Source organism: Narcine bancroftii, chromosome 12, assembly GCF_036971445.1.
Source record: "Narcine bancroftii isolate sNarBan1 chromosome 12, sNarBan1.hap1, whole genome shotgun sequence".
Taxonomy (NCBI): domain Eukaryota; kingdom Metazoa; phylum Chordata; class Chondrichthyes; order Torpediniformes; family Narcinidae; genus Narcine; species Narcine bancroftii.
The window spans coordinates 57870155-57890544 of NC_091480.1; the positions used below are offsets into that span (position 1 = coordinate 57870155).

The 20390-nt window shown below is 45.1% G+C and overlaps 1 protein-coding gene across 3 annotated transcripts in view; it reads left to right on the top strand.

The window, feature by feature from the left end:
* Positions 1-20390, top strand: part of LOC138746694 (bone morphogenetic protein receptor type-2-like) — a 63393-nt gene that overhangs the window by 33120 nt on the left and 9883 nt on the right. For 2 of the 3 annotated variants that reach the window (XM_069904991.1, XM_069904993.1), the window contains exons 4-7: positions 2635-2723; positions 7059-7286; positions 8860-8974; positions 11235-11386. In XM_069904991.1, coding sequence (XP_069761092.1) covers positions 2635-2723; positions 7059-7286; positions 8860-8974; positions 11235-11386 — 584 coding nt within the window. Of the gene's footprint in view, positions 1-945; positions 1027-2634; positions 2724-7058; positions 7287-8859; positions 8975-11234; positions 11387-20390 lie in introns of all 3 variants that reach the window. The other variant, XM_069904992.1, reaches the window with a different exon arrangement.

Genomic DNA, 20390 nt, shown 5'->3' on the forward strand with positions numbered 1-20390 from the left:
GTGTGGACCCAGTGTCGTCAGTTCCACATAAGCAAAAAGCATCTGGGTACATGGTTTTAATCCTCCATTACACCCACCCCCCTGCCAAACTAGTTTAAACCCTCCCCCACAGCTCGAGCAAATCTGTCCCAGGGATACGGAGTTGGGAATTGTGCACGGTGCTCCTGGTATCGTCTGACCCAGAGACATGGAGATGGGAACTATACACGGTGCACCCAGTGTAGTCTGGTCCAGGGATACGGGAACTGTCCATGTTTCTCCCGGTGTGGTCTGACCCAGGGATACGGAGATGGGAACTGTGCACGGGGTTCCCGGTGTGGTCTGACCAAGGGATACAGAGACGGTGACGGTGCCCAGTGTTCCCTGTGTGGTCTGTCCCTGGGATACGGAGACAGGAACTGTGCACGGCACCCCCAGTGAGATCTGACACAGAGACAAGGAGATGGGAACTGTGCACTGTGTTCCCGGTGTGGTCTGACCCAGTGAAACGTAGACAGGAATTGTGAATGGGATTCCCGTTGTGGTCTGTCCCATGGATACGGAGACGGGAAATGTGCACTGGGTTCCCGGTGTGGTCTGACCCAGCGTTACGGAGACGGGAACTCTGCATGGGGTTCCTGGTATGCTCTGACCCAGGGATATAGGGACGGGAACTGTGCACGGTGATACCGGTGTGGTCTGTCCAAGGAATACAGAGACGGGAACTGTGCACGGTGCTCCCAGTGTGGCCTGTCCCAGGGACATGGAGTTGGGAACTGTGCACAATGTTCCCAGTGTGGTCTGTCCCAGGGACATGGAGTTGGGAACTGTTCACAATGTTCCCAGTGTGGTCTGACCAAGGGACACGGAGACGGGAACTGTGCACCGTTTTACCAGCTCTATGTGATCCACGAGTGGGACAGTGATGGCTATGTCTTGACCATTAATGCTCTGTGTTGTGTTTAGGTCTGTTGACTTGGATCATCTGTCTGCTGGTCATCTTGCTCATGTTGTCAACTCTTGGGCTGCTGTTGCTGATCCCTCAAGGTATAATTATGTGTTCCTCCAGGAGATTACTGTGGGAGGAGGTGCCCACGTCACCCAGTTTCCCAAGGTGGAGAGGGGAAGGGAAGGGGAGCTGTGAGCAGAATACAGGAGGGAAACCTCCAATAGCCAATGGTACACGTGTGCTCCCCTACTCCCATCACCCCGAGCTCCTGTCATCAGCCCTGATCCCACTGACCCAGGACAAGAGGGGAAGGAGTGGGAGCACAGATGGAGTTCCGACTAAGCCAAGAGTGAGGGGAAGGAAGTGGAGAGAGGTGGGAGGTGTGTGGAGAGTGGAATGGATTAGAAAGGAGAGGAGAGGAGGGGGAGGTTGAATGCAGACTAAGCTCAAACGTTACCATGCTCTTCCCTTCACAGCCCATCCTGCCCACATCCTCCATAAAGCACCTCTACCTCTCCCCCTCCCGTCCCAGACTGACTGATTTAGATCTCTGCCTGGATCCTGTTCTCTAGCTGCTCCCCTCGCCTCATGTCTCCTCCACCCTCCTCTCCATCACTCGCATCCTCCCTCCCCTTCTCACTCGACTCTTCTCCTCTCCAAGTCCTTTCAAGTGGACAGAACACCCCGTTGAAAAGCCACATTATCTCCCCCCTTGTGGCTAAAGACGGACTCACATGAACGAGGCAGAAGCGCCTCCAAAGCGCTGACACCAACCCTCCTCCAGGAGGGATGATCGGCGGAGAGCCTGGCTTCGCCGAGGCACCTGAATGTGCAGCTGCTGTAAGTGGGTACCTGGGGGTGGGCTGATGACTCCATCAGCCCACAACCCAACTAACTCCCCGCTGCCTGACAGCACCCCCTGGCCCCGCTGCCTGACAGCCCCCCACCCCACTGCCTAACAACTCCCGCCCAGCTGCCTGACAGACCCCCCCCACCCTGCCATCTGACAGCCCCCACCCCAGCCCCCACCCCACATGACCATCAGGTCATGGGCGGCCGTCGCGCAGGGGCGACCATCAGGGGACGTCAGGGGATTATGGGTAGGGAAGATGGCCATTGCTATGCTGCATATTTATGATGGGTGGCACCAGTCGCCCCATCTCCATCAGATCCAGAGGCGCTACTAGGTGCCTCTGGATATGTTAGGCGCTTCCAGGTGGACCAGGCAGCCTTTTAGGGCTGCCACATGAAAAGTGAGTCTGCAGGTTAAGATCCACTCCTGCCGCCGCCCTCAAGGCAGAGGGTCCACCTGAAAGGGCCTACTGACTCCCGTCTCTTTGATCCATTCTGAAAGTTGCTCTTCAGCTAATCCCACATTCCTCCCCTCCAAATCTCTTCTCCCTCCTCCTCCTCCATCCTTTCTCTGTCTCCTCTCTGACCCTCCCCTCTCCTCCTATCTCTCTTACCCCAGTCTCTCACTCTCTCTCTCTCACTCTGTTCCAGTCTGGACCCTCCCCTCTCCTTCCATCTCTCTAACCCCAGTCTCTCACTCTCTCTCTCTCACTCTGTTCCAGTCTGGACCCTCCCCTCTCCTCCCATCTCTCTAACCCCAGTCTCTCACTCTTTCTCTCTCACTCTGTTCCAGTCTGGACCCTCCCCTCTCCTCCCATCTCTCTAACCCCAGTCTCTCTCTCTCTCTGTTCCAGTCCGGACCCTCCTCTGCAGCTGCTCTCTTCCACGCTGCTTCATCCCTTCTGCTGCATCGAAGAGTCCACAGAACATCGAGCTACTTGAGGTACCTTCCCTGGTTCAGGACCCCTCACCCCAAGGGGTGATGGATGACTAACTCCTTCCCAAACCCCTCTCCTGGACCTGGACTGGAAGTGTTCCCTGGGAAGTGTCACTCTGGGAATATGGGCTCCTGGTGTGGTTAGGGTTGGGAATCCTACAGGGAATTGTCTCGCCAGGAACCTGGGGACTGGGCACTTGCCTGTTTTTTTTTTCATCCAGGGTTCTGCATCTCTGTTGGGAAAGGGAATTCTGCAGGGATTCGCTTTGTGCTCACATGTATTGGTGTGGAGTGCGAGTTTGTAAAAACACAAAAATGCTGGTGGAACTCTACAGGTCTCATACTGTCCATCGGAGGGAAAGATAAGCAGTAAACCCCCGGTATCCGGCATCTATGGGGATTGGCATATGCTGGATAAGGGTATTTTCCGGTTGCTTGGGACTTACTCTTACAATTGCCTCCAAAATATTAACAGTAAATAGTTTGAAAGACAAAAATACTACAAACATCACTTGTGCATGAATTTATAAACCGTAAAACATTTTACTTTATTTTCAGTCACTTTCTTTGAAGAAAGTTGCTGCATCTGCAGGTTCCTCCCCCTCCAGGGAGTCGCCCAAAAGACGAACAATAACATTAGAGATAATTAACCCCCTCCCTCCCCCAGGTTTACAGATGAAGCCTCTGACTGAGGCGACTCTGACTCAGCAGGGATAAGGAGACCCTTTAAGAGAGTCACCCCAACAGCGAGCAGCATCAACCAGCTCTTCATTCTGGGTGATCCCCATTGCTGTTTCACCAACCCTCTTTTCAATCTTCTTCAGCATGATGCTGAACCAAGCCATGAAAGACCTCAACAATGAAGACGCTGTTTACATCCGGTACCGCACGGATGGCAGTCTCTTCAATCTGAGGCGCCTGCAAGCTCACACCAAGACACAAGAGAAACTTGTCCGTGAACTACTCTTTGCAGACGATGCCGCTTTAGTTGCCCATTCAGAGCCAGCTCTTCAGCGCTTGACGTCCTGTTTTGAGGAAACTGCCAAAATGTTTGGCCTTGAAGTCAGCCTGAAGAAAACTGAGGTCCTCTATCAGCCAGCTCCCCACCATGACTACCAGCCCCCCCATATCTCCATCGGGCACACAAAACTCAAAACGGTCAACCAGTTTACCTATCTCGGCTGCACCATTTCATCGGTTGCAAGGATCGACAACGAGATAGACAACAGACTCGCCAAGGCAAATAGCGCCTTTGGAAGACTACACAAAAGAGTCTGGAAAAACAACCAACTGAAAAACCTCACAAAGATAAGCGTATACAGAGCCGTTGTCATACCCACACTCCTGTTCGGCTCCGAATCATGGGTCCTTTACCGGCATCACCTACGGATCCTAGAACGCTTCCACCAGTGTTGTCTCCACTCCATCCTCAACATTCTTTGGAGCGACTTCATCTCCAACATTGAAGTACTTGAGATGGCAGAGGCTGACATCATCGAATCCACGCTGCTGAAGATCAAACTGCGCTGGGTAGGTCACGTCTCCAGAATGGAGGACCATCCCCTTCCCAAGATCGTGTTATATGATGAGCTCTCCACTGGCCACCGAGACAGAGGTGCACCAAAGAAGAGGTACAAGGACTGCCTAAAGAAAGCTCTTGGTGTCTGCCACATTGACCACCGCCAGTGGGCTGATATCGCCTCAAACCGTGCATCTTGGCGCTTCACAGTTCGGCGGGCAGCAACCTCCTTTGAAGAAGACCGCAGAGCCCACCTCACTGTCAAAAGACAAAAGAGGAAAACCCAACACCCAACCCCAACCAACCAATTTTCCCTTGGAACCGCTGCAACCGTGTCTGCCTGTCCCGCATCGGACTTGTCAGCCACAAACGAGCCTGCAGGTGACGTGGACTTTACCCCTCCATAAATCTTCGTCCACGAAGCCAAGCCAAAGATTCAACCAGCTGCTGTAGCAAAGCCCGACCAAGGCTCTCCCTCCGCTGGCTGGATATTGGCTCCCATCCTCACCCAAGGTTTATGTGTGACTTCAGAGAACATTTTCAACTTACATATTTTACCTATTAGTATTGGCAAATACTAGAGCGCATCGGATGTCCCCCAAAGTTCCTCAACATGATTATCCAACTGCACGAAAACCAACAAGGTCGGGTCAGATACAGCAATGAGCTCTCTGAACCCTTCTCCATTAACAATGGCGTGAAGCAAGGCTGTGTTCTGGCACCAACCCTCTTTTCAAGCTTCTTCAGCATGATGCTGAACCAAGCCATGAAAGACCCCAACAATGAAGACGCTGTTTACATCCGGTACCGCACGGATGGCAGTCTCTTCAATCTGAGGCGCCTGCAAGCTCACACCAAGACACAAGAGAAACTTGTCCGTGAACTACTCTTTGCAGACGATGCCGCTTTAGTTGCCCATTCAGAGCCAGCTCTTCAGCGCTTGACGTCCTGCTTTGCGGAAACTGCCAAAATGTTTGGCCTGGAAGTCAGCCTGAAGAAAACTGAGGTCCTCCATCAGCCAGCTCCCCACCATGATTACCAGCCCCACCACATCTCCATCGGGCACACAAAACTCAAAACGGTCAACCAGTTTACCTATCTCGGCTGCACCATTTCATCAGATGCAAGGATCGACAATGAGATAGACAACAGACTCGCCAAGGCAAATAGCGCCTTTAGAAGACTACACAAAAGAGTCTGGAAAAACAACCAACTGAAAAACCTCACAAAGATAAGCGTATACAGAGCCGTTGTCATACCCACACTCCTGTTCGGCTCCGAATCATGGGTCCTCTACCGGCACCACCTACGGCTCCTAGAACGCTTCCACCAGCGTTGTCTCCGCTCCATCCTCAACATCCATTGGAGCGCTTACATCCCTAACGTCGAAGTACTCGAGATGGCAGAGGTCGACAGCATTGAGTCCACGCTGCTGAAGATCCAGCTGCGCTGGATGGGTCACGTCTCCAGAATGGAGGACCATCGCCTTCCCAAGATCGTGTTATATGGCGAGCTCTCCACTGGCCACCGTGACAGAGGTGCACCAAAGAAAAGGTACAAGGACTGCCTAAAGAAATCTCTTGGTGCCTGCCACATTGACCACCGCCAGTGGGCTGATCTCGCCTCAAACCGTGCATCTTGGCGCCTCACAGTTTGGCGGGCAGCAACCTCCTTTGAAGAAGACCGCAGAGCCTACCTCACTGACAAAAGGCAAAGGAGGAAAAACCCAACACCCATCCCCAACCAACCAACCAATTTTCCCCTGCAACCGCTGCAATCGTGTCTGCCTGTCCCGCATCGGACTTGTCAGCCACAAACGAGCCTGCAGCTGACGTGGACTTTTTACCCCCTCCATAAATCTTCGTCCGCGAAGCCAAGCCAAAGATTTTACCTATTATTTTATTCTTATTTATGTTAATGTTTAAAATTTGTTTTCCTTGATTTTTTTTTTGCTGGTTGCTTGAATTCCGGTTACCCGAGGTTTTACTGCATAGCCACCGTTTTGGGCCTGAGCCCTTTTTCAGTATCTCTACCTCCTGTGGACGCCACCAGACTGGCTGAGTTTCCTCCAGCGTTTTCGTGTTTTTACTACAATTGCAGCGTCTGCGGACGACCGTGTTTCACTGGAATAGAAATTGTCCTGGGATTCTGGACCAGGGAATTCCCTAGATTTGAGATGCGGTGTGTGGGTCTCAGGTGGGATGGGGAATACTGCAGGGATTCACTCCCTCTGTCAGACCAGGAATTTAAATTTAATTCAGACGGACCCCAGTAACAGGCCCTTTTGGCCCATGAGCTGTGCTGCCCAATTACATACCCTACAACCACCCCCACCCCCGGTACGTTTCGAATGGTGGGCATGGAGGAAACCCTTGCAGGGAGAACAAGCATCACTTGTGCATGAATTTATAAACCGTAAAACATTTTACTTTATTTTCAGTCACTTTTTTTGAAGAAAGTTGCTGCATCTGCAGGTTCCTCCCCCTCCAGGGAGTCGCCCAAAAGACGAACAATAACATTAGAGATAATTAAACCCCTCCCTCCCCCAAGTTTACAGATGAAGCCTCTGACTGAGGCGACTCTTACTCAGCATGGATAAGGAGACACTTGTACAAGCTCCTAACAGGCAGTGCGGGATTCGAACCCGAGTTGCGATGGCTGGTGCTGGAACAATGTTGCGCTACCCACGACGCCCTATCCTGCTGGTTTTTCTTGAGCGATCCGCTAGAATCTCAGGTACTGAGATAACGGACCCTTTTCCAAGTCCTCGCTGTGGAGGGACTAAATTAACCCCTTCCTGTCTCTTCCTCTGTGACCACCAGGTGATTGGGCAGGGAAAATATGGAATCGTGTGGAAGGGACTGCAGAGGAAGCGGCAGGTGGCAGTGAAGGTGTTCCCGGCCTCGCACCAGCAACACTTCCAGAACGAGTATGGTGTCTATAGCCTGCAGATGATGCAGCACCAAAACATTGTCAAGTTCATCAGGGCTGCCGAGTGCAAGCTGAGCAGTTCCAGGGAGTACTTGCTCATCACAGAGTACTACCCGGAGGTAAGGGGAGGGGCAGAGGGCCGGGGGGGGGGGGGCAGCAGTAGAGGGGGGAGGGGTTGAAGGGAGAGAGAGAGGAGCAGGGGTCTGTGGGGATGGAAGTGGGGAGAGAGAGATAAAAGGCAGAGGGAGGAGGGCAGAGAGATAAAGAGCAGAGAGAGCGAGAGGAAGGGGAGGGAGAGAGAGAGGGAGGGAAGGAAGGAAGGGTGGGTTGGGGGGGGCACTCTCTCCTCCTGTCATGAGAGGGGCTGAACATCTTTCCACCCTCCTCTGTAATCATATACCACTCCAAAGACCATCCGCTTCTCCCTCCCCTCTATCCTCCGAACCCCCTTCCTCCAACCCCTAACCCCTCCCTCTTCTGACCCCGCGCCTAGACCCAGGCTTCCAACATCTGATGTGTCTTCATTAGCCACTCTCCAATGCTGAGCCGCCTGTCCTTAGTTGACCTTTGTAACCACTGTACCTGCACCTCCATGAGTAAACTTCTAACTCCAGCAAGATTTAAGAGGGAGCTGAGGGACAACATTTTCACTCAGAGGATGGTCCCTATATGGAATAAGCTGTCAGGGGCAACTCGAGAAGTGGGAACAGTTACAACATTCAAAAGACAATTGGACAGATACAGTAAATAAACTCAATATTCGGCACCGATGGGGATTGGTAGATGCCGGATAAGTGTATTTTCTGGTTCCTTGAGACTTGCTCTTACAGTGCCTAACATTAAGAATAAACAATTTACAAGACAAAAACTCTACCCTGAACAAACTTTACCTGCATGAATATATAAACCTTAAAGTGTTTTATTTTATTTTCAGTCACATTCTTTGAAAACATTTCACCGTCGCTGCATCTGCAGGTTCCTCCCCCTCCACGGAGCTGCCCGAAAGACGAACAGTAACATTAGAGATAACTAACCTCCCCACCCCCCCATCCTGACCCAGGCTGATTCTTACTCAGCAGGGATAAGGAGACACTTTGAGAGAATCACCCCAACGGCAAGTGGCATCAACCAGCTCTTCATCCCGGGCAACCTCCATTACTGCTTCACACAACCTTATTCAACCAGCTGCTACGAGCAAAGCCCGACCAAGGCTCTCCCTCCGCTGGCTGGATATTGGCTCCCATCTCCACCCAAGGTTTATGTGTTACTTCAGAGAACATTTACTTTTAGTTTTAAACTTTTATTTAAATTTTAATATATTCTTAATTATTTTTTCCAAAAAAAATTAATTTATTTTCCTCACTTTTTTTTGCCAGTTGCTTGAGGTTACGGGTTGCTTGAATTCCGGATACCAGGGGTTTTACTGTATATGGTTGGCAAGGGCTAAGAAGGATATGGACCAAAAGCAGGGAGGTGGAGCTAACCCAGAATGGCAGCGTGGTGGAATGGAAGAGTTGGGCTGAATGGCCTTTTTCCATGGTAGGACTGTTAAAGTGTGTGCAATCAGGAAGAGGTTGAAGGAACAGGGGATATGGTTCATGGGCAGGTTTCAGGGAAGGCGGGCCGAGCTAGAAGGCAAGAGGGGGAGAGTAATTGACCAAGAAACTTCTAACATTTGGCTTCTTCCGGAAGGGATCCTTATCCAGTTACCTGACCCAGCACCACAGCAGCTGGAGATGCAGTCTCAAGATGGCTCAATCCGTCACGGCTGGTGTGAGTTTCCTACACACAGAGATATGGTCCAGAGGTGAGTTGAGATCCTTTGGACAGAGAAATGTTTTTACCAGAAACAGATTGCAGGTTTACGAGTTGGGAGCCACATTAGGACCCCGAGAGCTCAGGGTAATCGGAACGAGGCGGTGCCATGAGGCTGCACATACAGACAGGTCTCTGCAGAACAAGGGAGCGGACATCAGAGACGGGCTGGTGCACGAGGCCTGACCACACTAATCCCATTGGCCCTTATGAGGCCCCTTGTCTGTCCAATTTTCTGAAAGGGATAGGCTGGGACTTTTCTCCCTGGAGTGGAGGAGCCCAAAGGGGGAACCTTGAAGAAGTTTGTAAAACCACAAGGAGCACAGATAAGGCGGGTGGTCACAGGGTCGGAGAGTCTGAAACTAGGTTTAAGGGGAGAGATTTAAAGGGGACCTGAGGGGCACAGAGGGTGGTGGGTGTGTAGAACGAGCTGGAAGTGGTGGAGATGGGGACGATCACACCATTTAACAGACATTTGGACAGGACTGTGGATGGGAAAGGTTCAGAGGGAGATGGGCCGGACACAGAATTTGAAAAATAGGAGCAAGTGGAAACAATTGGACCAGTTGAACCTTCTCAATAAAGACCATGGCTGATCACAGACAAGTTTGGCCGAAGGGTCTGTTTTCATACAGTATAACCCTATGATTCTAATGCTGTGAACACTCACCAGGAATACCTCCCATTGTAAAAGTCTGAAGAGGGGCTGAACAGCCTCCTCCTGTAACAGGCCAAAGAGGGGTGAATGGCCTCCTGCCTGTCCTGTGTCTCTGCCATCATGGGCTCCGACCTTCCATCCACTGCAGACATCTCTGTGAGGCACTGCCTCAACAAGGCAGGTCACATCATAGGCAGCCCTGTCCCCCTGGTCACAACCGCTTCCCACTGCTACCTTCAGGCAGAAGGTGCAGCAGCCCAAACACATGCATCTCCAGGTTCCACTGTGCTTATCCAATGACTATGGGGCTCTACAACTTCCCTGTAACTGAGAAGTAGAGGCCTTCCCTACATTGGAGAGACTGGGCGCAGACTGGGAAGTCGCTTCGCTGAGCACCATCACTCCATCCGCATCGGTAACAGGGACCTCCCAGTGGCTGACAAATTCAGTTCTGCGCCCCACTCCCGCACTCACGTGTCTGTCCATGGCCTCATGCTGTCAAACCAAGGGTGCCCATAAATTGGAGGAGGAACACCTGATTTTCCATCTGAGAACTCTCCAACTGGACGGCACTAACGCCAACTTCTCCGGTTTCTGCTCACCCACTCTCCATTCTCCCTCCTTTCCTCATCCCTCTGTCTCCTTCCCTCCATCTCTCCACCCCCTTCCCTCTCCATTCACAGAGCCACCCCCTCCCCCTGTTTGCTGCTGTCCACTCCCTCCCTTATCCCCTATTACCTCCTGGCCTGTGGGACCGTGCTCTTCAAACCCCCACCATTTGTTTGGGTGCCTGCCCACATTTGTCCCATCCCCCGATGAAGGGCTCAAGCTTGAAACGTCAGTTTTTTTCCCCTCATAAAGTTCACTGTTTGACCTGCTGAGTTTCTCCATCATCGTGTTTTTTTTACTTCAATCACGGTGTCTACAGACTTTTGTGTTTCTCTCCTTGTTTTTACTGAGAATATTTATTTATCTATCCTTTCATATTTTAAATGTAAAATGTAGACATACAGTGCAGTGACAGGCCATTTCAGTCCACGAACCCATGCTGCCCAATTTACACCCAATTAACCTACAACCCCTGGTACATTTTTGGAGGGTGGGAGGAAAACAGAGCCCCCGGGGAAAACCCACGCAGACACGGAGAGAACGACAGACAGTCCTTACAGACAGCGCAGGATTCAAACCCAGGTTCCAATCGCTCACCGCTACACCAACTGGGCCGATATTTATTACCTCAGTCTCTGTCTCTTGGCATGTTGTGGTCACCCAATGAATGTACCTGATGCGCTTGTGTCAAGTATGAATCTTGGTGCATCTGTGCAGTGATACACCGCTGTTTGCTGTTACTATGTTACTGGTATCCATGTGTATGTATGGCCCACCTTCCCTCGGTGGCTCCACCCCCTGGAAATGCCCTAATAAAGCCGGTTTACATTGTCCCCCCCTCACCACGAGTCCTGGGATTGGACCAGAACAAGAGCATGTGTCCAAGTCTGATAGTATTGAAACACCAGCCTTTTGGTGTTATTGTACTACATTTAATATGAAAATAAACTCACATTGACATTGACCAACCTCAACCTCTCACTAGGTTTTTACAAGCCTGTTGTTGTCCATCGTGACCTGAGCAGTGACAATATCCTGGTCAATGAGGACGGTTCGTGTGTGATCAGCGACTTCAGCCTGGCAACGGTCATGAGCAGGGACAATTTAGTCAACAGCAAACAAGCACATGTCTATATGGTAAATGAACCATCTAAATCACACCAGCTCTACAGATAGCAGTTACTGTCACAGCCTCCTCATGCTGGGAGCAGTTCTGAGAAGGGGTGGCATGGTTTGCGTGACCCTGCTACAGCGTCAGCCTGGGTTCGAATCCCGTGCTGTCTGTAAGGAGTTCATGCGTTCTCCCCGTGTCTGCGTGGGTTTCTTCTGGGTGCTCCGGTTTCCTCCTGTCGTTCAAAGCTGTGTGTCGAAATAAAAAATTTAAGTTTACTGGACCCATCCCCAGAATGGGTGGACCATCCCACAAGGGACAGGGTGGGCCTGCATCCCCTGGAGGTCAGGAAACCGGATGGAAACACCTTGGATACCGAGGGGTTTCGACAGGGTGGGTGTGGAAAGGACATCTCCTGTGGGAGGATCACAAGGGACAGGTTTAAGGGGAGACGGGATTTAAAGGGGACCTGAGGGACACCTTCTTCACACGGAGGGCAGTGGGTGTGTGGAATAAGCTGCCACAGGGAGTGGTCAAGATGGGGATAACCAAGTTTGTTTATTGTCACATGTACCAAGGAACAGTGAGGCTTGTTTTGTGAGCAGTCCAGCTAGTCGACTCATAAATAATAAAGCAGTAAAAACATAGAACAGAGTTCAGTGATAAAGTTCAAAGTTCAGATTTATTGATAGAGTACACATGTGACATCACATGCAACCCTGAGATTCTTTTCCCTGTGGGTGAGGCAGAATTACCACTAATTGGTAGTGCAAAAAAACTGTACACAGCGTAAACATGTAAACAAATAAAGGACTGTAAACAGATAACGAGTGTAATTAAACTGTGCAATTCAGAGAGAATAAAAATAATCAAAAAAAAGCACGTCAGAACCCTTAAATGAGTCCCTGATTGAGTTTGTCGTTGAGGAGTCTGATGGTGGAAGGGTAGCAGCTGTTCCAGAACCTGGTGGTGTGAGTCTTGTGCCACCTATACCACTTTCCTGATGGCAGCAGCGAGAACAGAGTGTGTGCTGGGTGGTGTGGTCCTTGATGATTGCTGCTGCTCTCTGAAGGCAGCGTTCCCCATAGATGTTCTTGATGTGTGGAGGATTTTGCTTGTGATGTCCTGGGCTGTGTCCACTACCTTTTGGAGGGATTTACGCTTGGGGTATTGGTGACCCTATCCCAGTGCAGCCGGTCAGCACACTTTCCACCACACCTGCAGAAATTTGCCAGGGTTTCTGATGTCGTACCAAACCTCCACAAACTCTTGAGGAAGTCAAGGCGCTGACATGCCTTCTTCACGATGCCATTGGTGTGTTGGGTCCAGGAAAGAGTCTGAGATGGTGGCTGCCAAGAACATAAATGTACTCACCCTCTCCACCTCTACTCCCCCAATAATCACTGGATCGTCCACCTCTGGTTTTCCCTTCCTGAAATCAACACTCAGCTCCTTGGTGACATTGAGTGTGAGATTGTTGTTGGTGCACCATTCGGCCAAGTTTTTAATCTTCCTTTTAAATTATTTTTATTTGTTTAAAAAAATCCAAATTTAAAAATACAATGAAAATCCACTGTGACGTATTACACATGGCTATTCAACAATCGGTACCTCAAGGAAAGTATAGACAATGAAAAACACATCCATAAATCACAGTCCGGGTAGAATATTATATTCCAACAAAAGAAAAAAATGGAGAAAAAGAAGATAAAAGAAAAAATCCCAGCCCTTCCCTTCCCACTGTTGTAATAAAAGCAAAGGGAGAATAAAGGATTATAGGTCAGACAGTCAAATAATGCTGACAAATTATAAGGTGGAAAAGTGAGTCATGAATGACTCCCACAACATCCAAAACCTTAAACCTGAATGGTTAACTGAATACCGAATCTTTTCCATATTCAGATGGGACATGCGATCCCTCAGCCATTGGCCGTGAGTCGGCAGGGCAGCATCCTTTTATTTTTTTTTTTATTTTTTATTTTTCACACTATAAACCACATTGATCAAGATACATACATTTTTCTTTTCAAATATATACAGTGTCGTTTTCTCCCCCCCCCTTCCCATCCCACCCTCCATACCTCCCCTCCCATTCATTTAAAGTTCAGAATCTAAGATACATTAAACCCGTCAAACAATGTTGTCATTCAATAAAAATAAACAAGAAATTCCACTGAGTCAATTCTTTTCATTTCCTTCTCCTTCTGTCATTTTAGGTGGTAGATGTCCCCGGTAGGTTTACTCTATAGTGTTTCATGTATGGCTCCCATATTTGTTCAAATATTGTAATATTATTTCTTAAATTATATGTTATTTTTTTCTAGTGGAATACATTTATTCATTTCAATATACCATTGTTGTATTCTCAAGTTATCTTCTAATTTCCAGGCTGACATAATACATTTTTTTGCTACAGCTAGGGCTATCCTAACAAATCTTTTTTGTGCACCATCCAAATCAAGTCCAAATTCTTTGTTTTTTATGTTACTTAGGAGGAAGATCTCTGGGTTTTTTGGTATATTGCTTTTTGTGATTTTCTTTAATATCTGGTTTAGATCTTCCCAAAATTTTTTTCACTTTCTCACATGTCCAAATTGCATGAATTGTTGTTCCCATTTCCTTTTTACAGCGAAAACATCTGTCAGATACTGTTGGGTCCCATTTATTTAACTTTTGAGGTGTAATGTATAGCCTGTGTATCCAGTTATATTGTATCATACATAACCTCGTGTTTATTGTATTTCTCATAGTCCCAGAGCATAACTTCTCCCATGCTTCCTTCTTTATCTTTATGTTTAAATCTTGTTCCCATTTTTGTTTAGTTTTACCATTTGTTTCCTCATTCTCCTTTTCTTGCAGTTTAATATACATATTTGTTACTATTGTAAAAGGGATTAGCTGATTTTGCGTCAGTATTAGTTTTGGTAATTGGTAATTTGTTTTATTCCTTTCTACATGAATCTTCTTCCAAATATTGAGCAGATGATGTAATACTGGAGAATTCCTACGTTGTACCAATTTTTCATCCCATTTATATAATATATGTTCAGGTATCTTCTCCCCTATTTTATCTAGTTCTAATCTAATCCAATCTGGCTTTTCCCTTGTTTGATAAAAATCTGATAGGTATCTTAATTGTGCGGCTCTATAATAATTTTTAGTTTGGCAGTTGTAAGCCTCCTTGTTTATACCATTCTGTTAATTTATCTAGTGCTATCCTCGGTTTCCCCCCTTTCCATAAAAATTTCTTTATTATTTTCTTTAACTCCTTGAAGAATTTCTCCGTCAAGTGTATTGGCAATGCCTGAAATAGGTATTTCCTTGGCAAAATGTTCATTTTAATACAGTTTATCCTTCCTATTAGTGTTAGTGGTAAGTCTTTCCAATGCTCTAAGTCGTCCTGTAATTTTTTCATTAGTGGATAATAATTGAGTTTATATAGATGGCCAAGGTTTTTATTTATTTGTATACCTAGGTATCGTATTGCTTGCATTTGCCATCTGAATGGTGATACTTTCTTAAATTTTGAGAAATCCGCATTATTCATTGGCATTGCTTCATTTTTATTTGCATTAATCTTGTAACCAGACACTTCTCCATATTCCTTCAATTTCTTATGTAATTCTTTTATTGATATTTCTGGTTCTGTCAAGTATACTATAACGTCATCTGCAAATAAACTGATTTTATATTCCTTCTCTTTTATTTTTATCCCTTTTATTTTATTTTCTGTTCTTATCAGTTCTGCTAGTGGTTCTATAGCTAACGCGAACAATAAGGGTGATAGTGGGCATCCCTGCCTTGTTGATCTGCTTAAGTTAAATTGTTTTGATATATATCCATTTACTGTCACTTTCACCAATGGCCCCTTATATAATGCTTTAATCCAATTAATATACTTCTCTGGTAAACTGAATTTTTGTAATACTTTGAATAAATAATTCCATTCTACTCTGTCAAAGGCCTTCTCTACGTCTAAAGCAACTGCTACTGTTGGAGCTTTATTCCCTTCTACTGCATGAATTAACATAACAATTACAGCACGGAAACAGGCCATTAGGCCCTTCTAGTCCGCACCGAACCAAACACCCCTTTCTAATCCCACCTCCCTGCACAATGCCCATAACCCTCCATCTTCCTCTCATCCATATACCTGTCCAACCTTTTCTTAAATAATACAATTGACTCCGCCGCCACTATTTCTCCCGGAAGATCATTCCACACAGCTACCACTCTCTGAGTAAAGAAGTTCCCCCTCATGTTACCTCTAAACCTCTGCCCCTTAATTCTTAACTCATGTCCTCTTGTTTTAAACCTTCCTCCTCTTAACGGAAATAGTCTATCCACATCCATTCTGTCTATCCCTTTCATAATCTTAAGTTAATAAATTTACAAATATTGTCTGTTGTTCGTCTTTTTTTAATAAATCCAGTTTGGTCTAGATTTACTATTTTTGGTACATAGTCGGCTAATCTGTTTGCTAATAGTTTAGCTATTATCTTATAATCTGTGTTAAGTAAAGATATTGGTCTATATGACACTGGTGCGAGTGGATCTTTCCCTGTCTTTGGTATTACTGTAATTATTGCTGTTTTGCATGAATCTGGTAAGCTTTGTGTTTTATCAATCTGGTTGATTACTTCCAGGAGGGGAGGAATTAATAAATCTTTAAATGTTTTATAGAATTCTATTGGGAATCCATCCTCTCCTGGTGTTTTATTATTTGGTAGTTTTTTTATTATCTCTTGTATTTCTACTATTTCAAATGGTTCTGTTAATTTATTTTGTTCCTCTATTTGTAATTTTGGTAGTTCAATTTTAGTTAAAAATTCATCTATTTTGTCTTCTTTCCCTTCGTTTTCAGTTTGGTATAATTGTTCGTAGAATTCTCTGAAGTTTTCATTAATCTCCGTTGGATTATATGTGATTTGTTTGTCTTTTTTCCTTGATGCCAATACCATTCTCTTAGTTTGTTCTAGAATTTTGTGCGTTTTTTCTCCTAGTTCATAATATTTCTGTTTTGTTTTCATTATGTTCTTCTCCACTTTATATGTTTGTAGTGTTTCATATTTTATTTTTTTATCTGCCAATTCTCTTCTTTCAGTTGTGTCTTCCTTCATTGCTAATTATTTTTCTATTTTTACTATTTCCCTTTCCAACTGCTCTGTTTCCTGATTGTAGTCCTTCTTCATCTTGGTTACATAGCTTAATATTTGCCCTCTGATGAACGCTTTCATTGCATCCCATAGTATAAACTTATCTTTCACTGATTCCGTATTTATTTCAAAGTACATTTTAATTTGTCTTTCAATTAATTCTCTAAAATCCTGCCTTTTAAGTAGCATGGAGTTTAATCTCCATCTATACATTCTTGGAGGGATGTCCTCTAACTCTATTGTCAATATCAAGGGTGAGTGTTCCGATAATATTCTAGCTTTATATTCTGTTTTTCTTACTCTGTCTTGCATACGAGCTGATTACAGGAATAGGTCTATTCTTGAGTATGTTTTATGTCTACCCGAATAATATGAATATTCCTTTTCCTTTGGGTGTTGTTTTCTCCATATATCCAAAAGTTGCAATTCTTGCATCGATTTAATTATAAATTTGGTTACTTTGTTCTTTCTGTTAATTTTTTTCCCAGTTTTATCCATGTTTGAATCCAAATTAAGGTTGAAATCCCCTCCTATTAGTATGTTCCCTTGCGTGTCTGCTATCTTCAAAAAGATATCTTGCATAAATTTTTGATCTTCTTCGTTAGGTGAATATACATTGAGTAAATTCCAAAACTCCGAATATATCTGACATTTTATCATTACATATCTCCCTGCTGGATCTATTATTTCCTCTTCTATTTTAATTGGTACATTTTTACTGATTAATATAGCTACTCCTCTAGCTTTTGAATTATATGATGCTGCTGTTACATGTCCTACCCAATATCTGTTTAATTTCTTGTGCTCCATTTCAGTTAAATGTGTTTCTTGCACGAATGCTATATCAATTTTTTCTTTTTTCAGTAAATTTAGCAGTTTCTTCCTTTTGATTTGGTTATGTATTCCGTTAATATTTAAAGTCATATAGTTCAACGTAGCCATTTCATACTTTGTTTATCTTTCCTTTCCGTTTCCTCATCAGCACCTTTCCTGCTTTCTTGTTTTGAACACTTTATAAGACAACATTTCTAAAACATCAAACATTTCCCTTATTCTCCTATCTAAAATTTCTTTAACCCCACTATCCCCTCCCCTTCCTGAGTTGCCCTTTATCCCTTGTCGGGCAACCACATCTCCCCTCTCCATTTGGATTTGCGAATTCACTCACAAGCGTCAACTGATTTCGTAGTGACCGTAACTCCTCCCCACCCATCCCCCCCCAGAAAAGATTTCAATTTTCATATATAACAAAGGTCACTCTCTTAATTCCCTCCTTACTTCCTCTCTTCCCTTTCTTTCCCTTATTAATTCTTATCTATACTCTATATATTTTCCTTTAAATATGGATACACTCATGTACACACATATATACATACACACACACACACACACACACACACACACACACACACACACACACATATATATATATAATATATATACCCATATACACACATACATATAGTTCGTGGTCATTTTTGCTCTCGTTACATGTCTTCATCTCTCTGTCTGTTTTGTAGTTGTTCTGCAAATTTTCGTGCTTCCTCCGGATCCGACAATAGTCTGTTTTGCTGCCCTGGAATAACTATTTTAAGTACCGCTGGGTACTTTAGCATAAATTTATATCCTTTTTTCCATAGGATCGCTTTTGCTGTATTAAACTCCTTTCTCTTCTTCAGGAGTTCAAAACTTATGTCTGGATAGAAAAAATTTTTTTGACCTTTGTATTCCAGTGGCTTTTTGTCTTCGCTTATTTTCTTCATTGCTTTCTCCAATATATTTTCTCTCGTATATCTTAGGAATTTTACTAAAATGGATCTTGGTTTTTGTTGTGGCTGTGGTTTAGGGGCTAGTGTTCTATGTGCCCTTTCTATTTCCATTTCTTCCTGTAATTCTGGTCTTCCTAGGACCCTGTGGATCCAATCTTTTATAAATTCTCTCATATTCTTGCCTTCTTCATCTTCCTTAAGGCCCACTATCTTTATATTATTTCTTCTATTATAATTTTCCATTATATCTATCTTCTGAGCTAACAGCTCTTGTGTCTCTTTAACTTTTTTATTAGATTCTTCTAATATCTTTTTTAAGTCCTCTACTTCCATTTCTACGGCTGTTTCTCATTCTTCCACCTTGTCCACTCTTTTTCCTATATCTGACATGACCATCTCTATTCTATTCATTTTTTCTTCTGCACTTTTAATTCTTCTTTTTATTTCACTAAATTCTTGTAATTGCCATTCTTTTACTGATTCCATATATTCTTTAAAAAAAAAATGCATTGTCTTGCCTTTCCCTTCTGCCATTTCTCTATGTTCTTCTTCTTCTTCTTCCTCTGGGTTGGTCATCTGTTGTTTCCTTGTTTTCTTTTTACTCTCTTCTTTCTTGTTCTCGTTGTTTTCTATGTTCTCTTCCTGTTGTTGTGTTGCAGCTGTCATCCTCAGCTGTGGAGATCGACTCCTCAGCTGGTCCCCCCTCCCATCAGTGGTTTTTTTTCATGCGAATCGCGCATGCGCGGTTGCGCACTTTTACTTGGCTCTGCGAGCCATTTTTGTAGTCCCGAGCTCAGGACTTCCACTGACCTGAGGGAGCGGGCTTCTCTCTCCGCGGCGGGCCTCCTCGGACAGGTAAGGCCTTCACCTTCTTCTTCCGACGTTCTTTCTTCTTCTCTTCTTCCCGTTGCTTTCGACTTTTCTTTCTTCGCTGCCATTTTCTTCCCACCTTTAATTTCACTTTGTTTTAATTTTTATGTTTGTGCCTTTGTGTTTTGTGTGTTTTTTTTAAACTTTTCCAGAGAGGGCTGGAGTTCCCTGACCGGCCACTACTCCATCACGTGACTCCCAGCATCGTTCTATTTAAGGAAAAATCGCAAGTCTCGCTAAAAAGGAAGAATACGATTCTCAACAGAAGACGAAAGAACATCGTCCTTTCCTGTCAGACCAAAGAAAGCGACCAAAGAATTTGGCACTAATTTTATATTCAGAATTAGAGATAGGGTATGGAAGATCTCTCTCTGGTTCTTTTCCAGACTAGGCCAAGTCCAGAACATATGAATTAAGGAACCTTCTTCTCTCTTGCACCTACCACAACAGGAACTTGTATCAGAATAAAAGTGAGACAATCAAGCCCTAGACACATGCGCTCTATGAACCACTTTGAATTGCAATAAACAATGATGAGCACATAACGAAGAGCTTTGAACCAGCTTAAAAATAACATCTGATAGAGTCAAATTTAGGTCCCATTCCCAGGCATTTTTAATTTTCAGTAATGAGGCCTGTTTTAAATGTAATAGCTTCTCGTAAATGATAGATATTAAACCCTTACAAAAGAGCTGAAAACCAAAAAAAAAGCCATCAACAAAATTTAGGGAAATCAGAAATTTGAGACTGAAGAAAATGCCGGGCTTGCAAATATCTGAAAAGATGAGAGTTAAACTTCTCAGGGAGCAGATTAAACGATGCAAAGCAGCCAGTGAACATCCGCTCGACACCACCTGCTGAAAAACAAATTCATGCAGAGCAGGTTGAAAGAGGTGATTAGATAGAATGGGACTTAGTAGAGAAAAACCCTGAAATGTAAAATGTTTTCTCAACTGGGCCCAAATTCTCACAGATGCTGAACAGTAGGGTTGTCTATCATCTTAATTAAAGGAAATGGAAGTGAAGAGCCAAGCAGCGCTAAATTAGAGCTGTTTTCGGGGGGGAAATCTTCTTGTTTGCTGACTCACCTTTTCATACAACCCACCACCGTGGTATTGCCAGTGACTTTGTAGATGATGGTGTTGTCATACACAGTTACCGAGAAAGATCTGTTAGTACAACACAATTTTACATATGTAAGTCTAACAGTGGCTGGAGAGAAACTGCCCTTGAAC